Source organism: Merops nubicus, unplaced genomic scaffold (genome assembly GCF_000691845.1).
Source record: "Merops nubicus isolate BGI_N331 unplaced genomic scaffold, ASM69184v1 scaffold24586, whole genome shotgun sequence".
In the NCBI taxonomy this organism is placed as follows: domain Eukaryota; kingdom Metazoa; phylum Chordata; class Aves; order Coraciiformes; family Meropidae; genus Merops; species Merops nubicus.
The window spans coordinates 1-1,766 of NW_008617284.1; the positions used below are offsets into that span (position 1 = coordinate 1).

Consider the following 1,766-nt stretch of genomic DNA (forward strand, 5'->3'; position numbering starts at 1 on the left):
AGCTACCTGGTGCTCTGCAGCTCCTCCCGCAGCCAGGTGGGCAGCGTCTGCCCCATCTTGTACAGCAGCTTGGAGAGCTCGATGTTGTGGTCCCTGTAATAGTCCCGCAGGAAGGCGCGTGACTGCAACGGGAGAACAGAGAGCGGGGTCAGGGGGAGCAGCCCCGAGCCCGCTGCCCCACCACGGACCCCAGACCAGCTCGGGATCCTCCCAGGAGGCCTTCTGCATACTCACGTCAGAGTCCATCTCAGGGTACTTCCTCCCTTTGCTCTTTCCCAAGCATTTTGTTTTCCCTCCATCCAGAAGCTGACACCAGAATCCTTTCTTTGGGTCAAACCTGTGAAGTGAGAGCTCTGCCTCACCCCTCTCACCCTCCCAGGTTGCCCGACAAGTCCCACTGCTGCCCAGCCCTGCACAGGGGCACTTCTCCACCTCCTTTTAATCCACAGCCCAGCTAACATCTCATTACTGACCCCCTGTACAGCAGGTTCCCTGCATGGCTGCTCACTAAGCAGCCTGCCCATGTTCTTTCATCAGCACATCGTCCTGCTGAGGAAGGTCTGCCTGGCTTTAATTATTATTTTCTGCAGCACCTTCAGCCCTGGGTGCCCTCAAGAGCCCCATGGCACCTGGGTGCAGACTATAAACAGCCACGTATATAAGGAAGACTTGCACAGAGGTATATTATTTTTCTAGGAGCTCTGGAGGCTCCTGCCTCTCCCATGGTGGGCTTTAACATCTGGAAAGCTCTGAGCAAGGTGACACCCATGGAGGTGCCACGCGGACAGCAGCACGAGCTGCTCTCTGCTGCTCCCAGCACAAGGAGCTGGGGTGCTGGGGCTCAACACCATCACATGCAGACAAATGCATCCCTGAGCTCTGCCCCTGCAGCCCAGAGCTGCTCCTGGGCTGCCCAGGGTGACACCACCAGGCAGTGACACTGCCGTGGTGTCTGGATAAAAGCACAGGAAAGCTGGGTGCTCATTGAACATTACTTCTGATTGCAGCTACCCCTGTGTAGGTTACAACAATGAGGAGCTGCTGTTCCAGCCTCAAGGGAAAAATCTCATCAAAATCAGCTCTGGCCTCATCAAAACCAGCTCTGCAGTGAGTTCCAGGGCTGGGGGCTGCCCCAGGACAGTGCTGGGTGTCCCCACGGGCAACCTGCTGCACCAGGAGCAACAGCAGGTTGGAGGAAGGAGAAGCTCGGGGAAGGACTCACGCCAGGGTCTTGTGATAATCAATGAAGTTGGTCACACCAAGGAACTTCTGGACTGTCTCCATCACTTTGGCAGGTTCTGTTCGGAGTAGCTTGCCATCCAGGACCAGGATCTGCAAGGAGTGATGCAGAGCAGTGAGGTGCTGCTGGCTCCCATCCTGCTCTCCTGGGCCACACTGATGCCTTCACTCCACCTTCTGCTAGCTCGGAGCCAAATCTGCCACCAGCCCCTGCAGGGTCCCCTTTTGAATGCTAACATGCCCCAGTTAGAACCCATTAAGGTTCACTTACATTGGGAGCTGGAGAATGAAACACAATTAAAAGCCAGGATCCATCCAGGACAACATCTGAGTGCCAGCTCAGGACCACCCAACCCGTGGCCAGCCAGGATCACATCACATCACAGCAATTACACCAGCAGCAAACAACCAGTGGAATTTATAAGGTTCAACAACAGTGGAAAAATCATTGTGGGACTGAGCCCGTGCACCACCAGCAGTGCTCCACTCTGTGGGCCCTGGCAGGGCTGGCATCCAGCCCCCGCCTC

General features: G+C 56.1%; 1 protein-coding gene across 1 annotated transcript in view; it reads right to left on the minus strand.

Annotated features, from left to right (window-relative positions):
- Nucleotides 1–2: 2 nt before the first annotated feature.
- LOC103775639 (bifunctional heparan sulfate N-deacetylase/N-sulfotransferase 1-like) overlaps nucleotides 3–1,766 on the minus strand; it is a gene marked incomplete at its 5' end in the record, with an annotated part of 4,214 nt that continues 2,450 nt past the window's right edge. Inside the window, 3 exons of the mRNA XM_008943109.1 lie at nucleotides 3–122; nucleotides 235–337; nucleotides 1,223–1,332. Of these exons, the coding sequence (XP_008941357.1) occupies nucleotides 3–122; nucleotides 235–337; nucleotides 1,223–1,332 (333 nt within the window). The remainder of the gene's footprint in view (nucleotides 123–234; nucleotides 338–1,222; nucleotides 1,333–1,766) is intronic.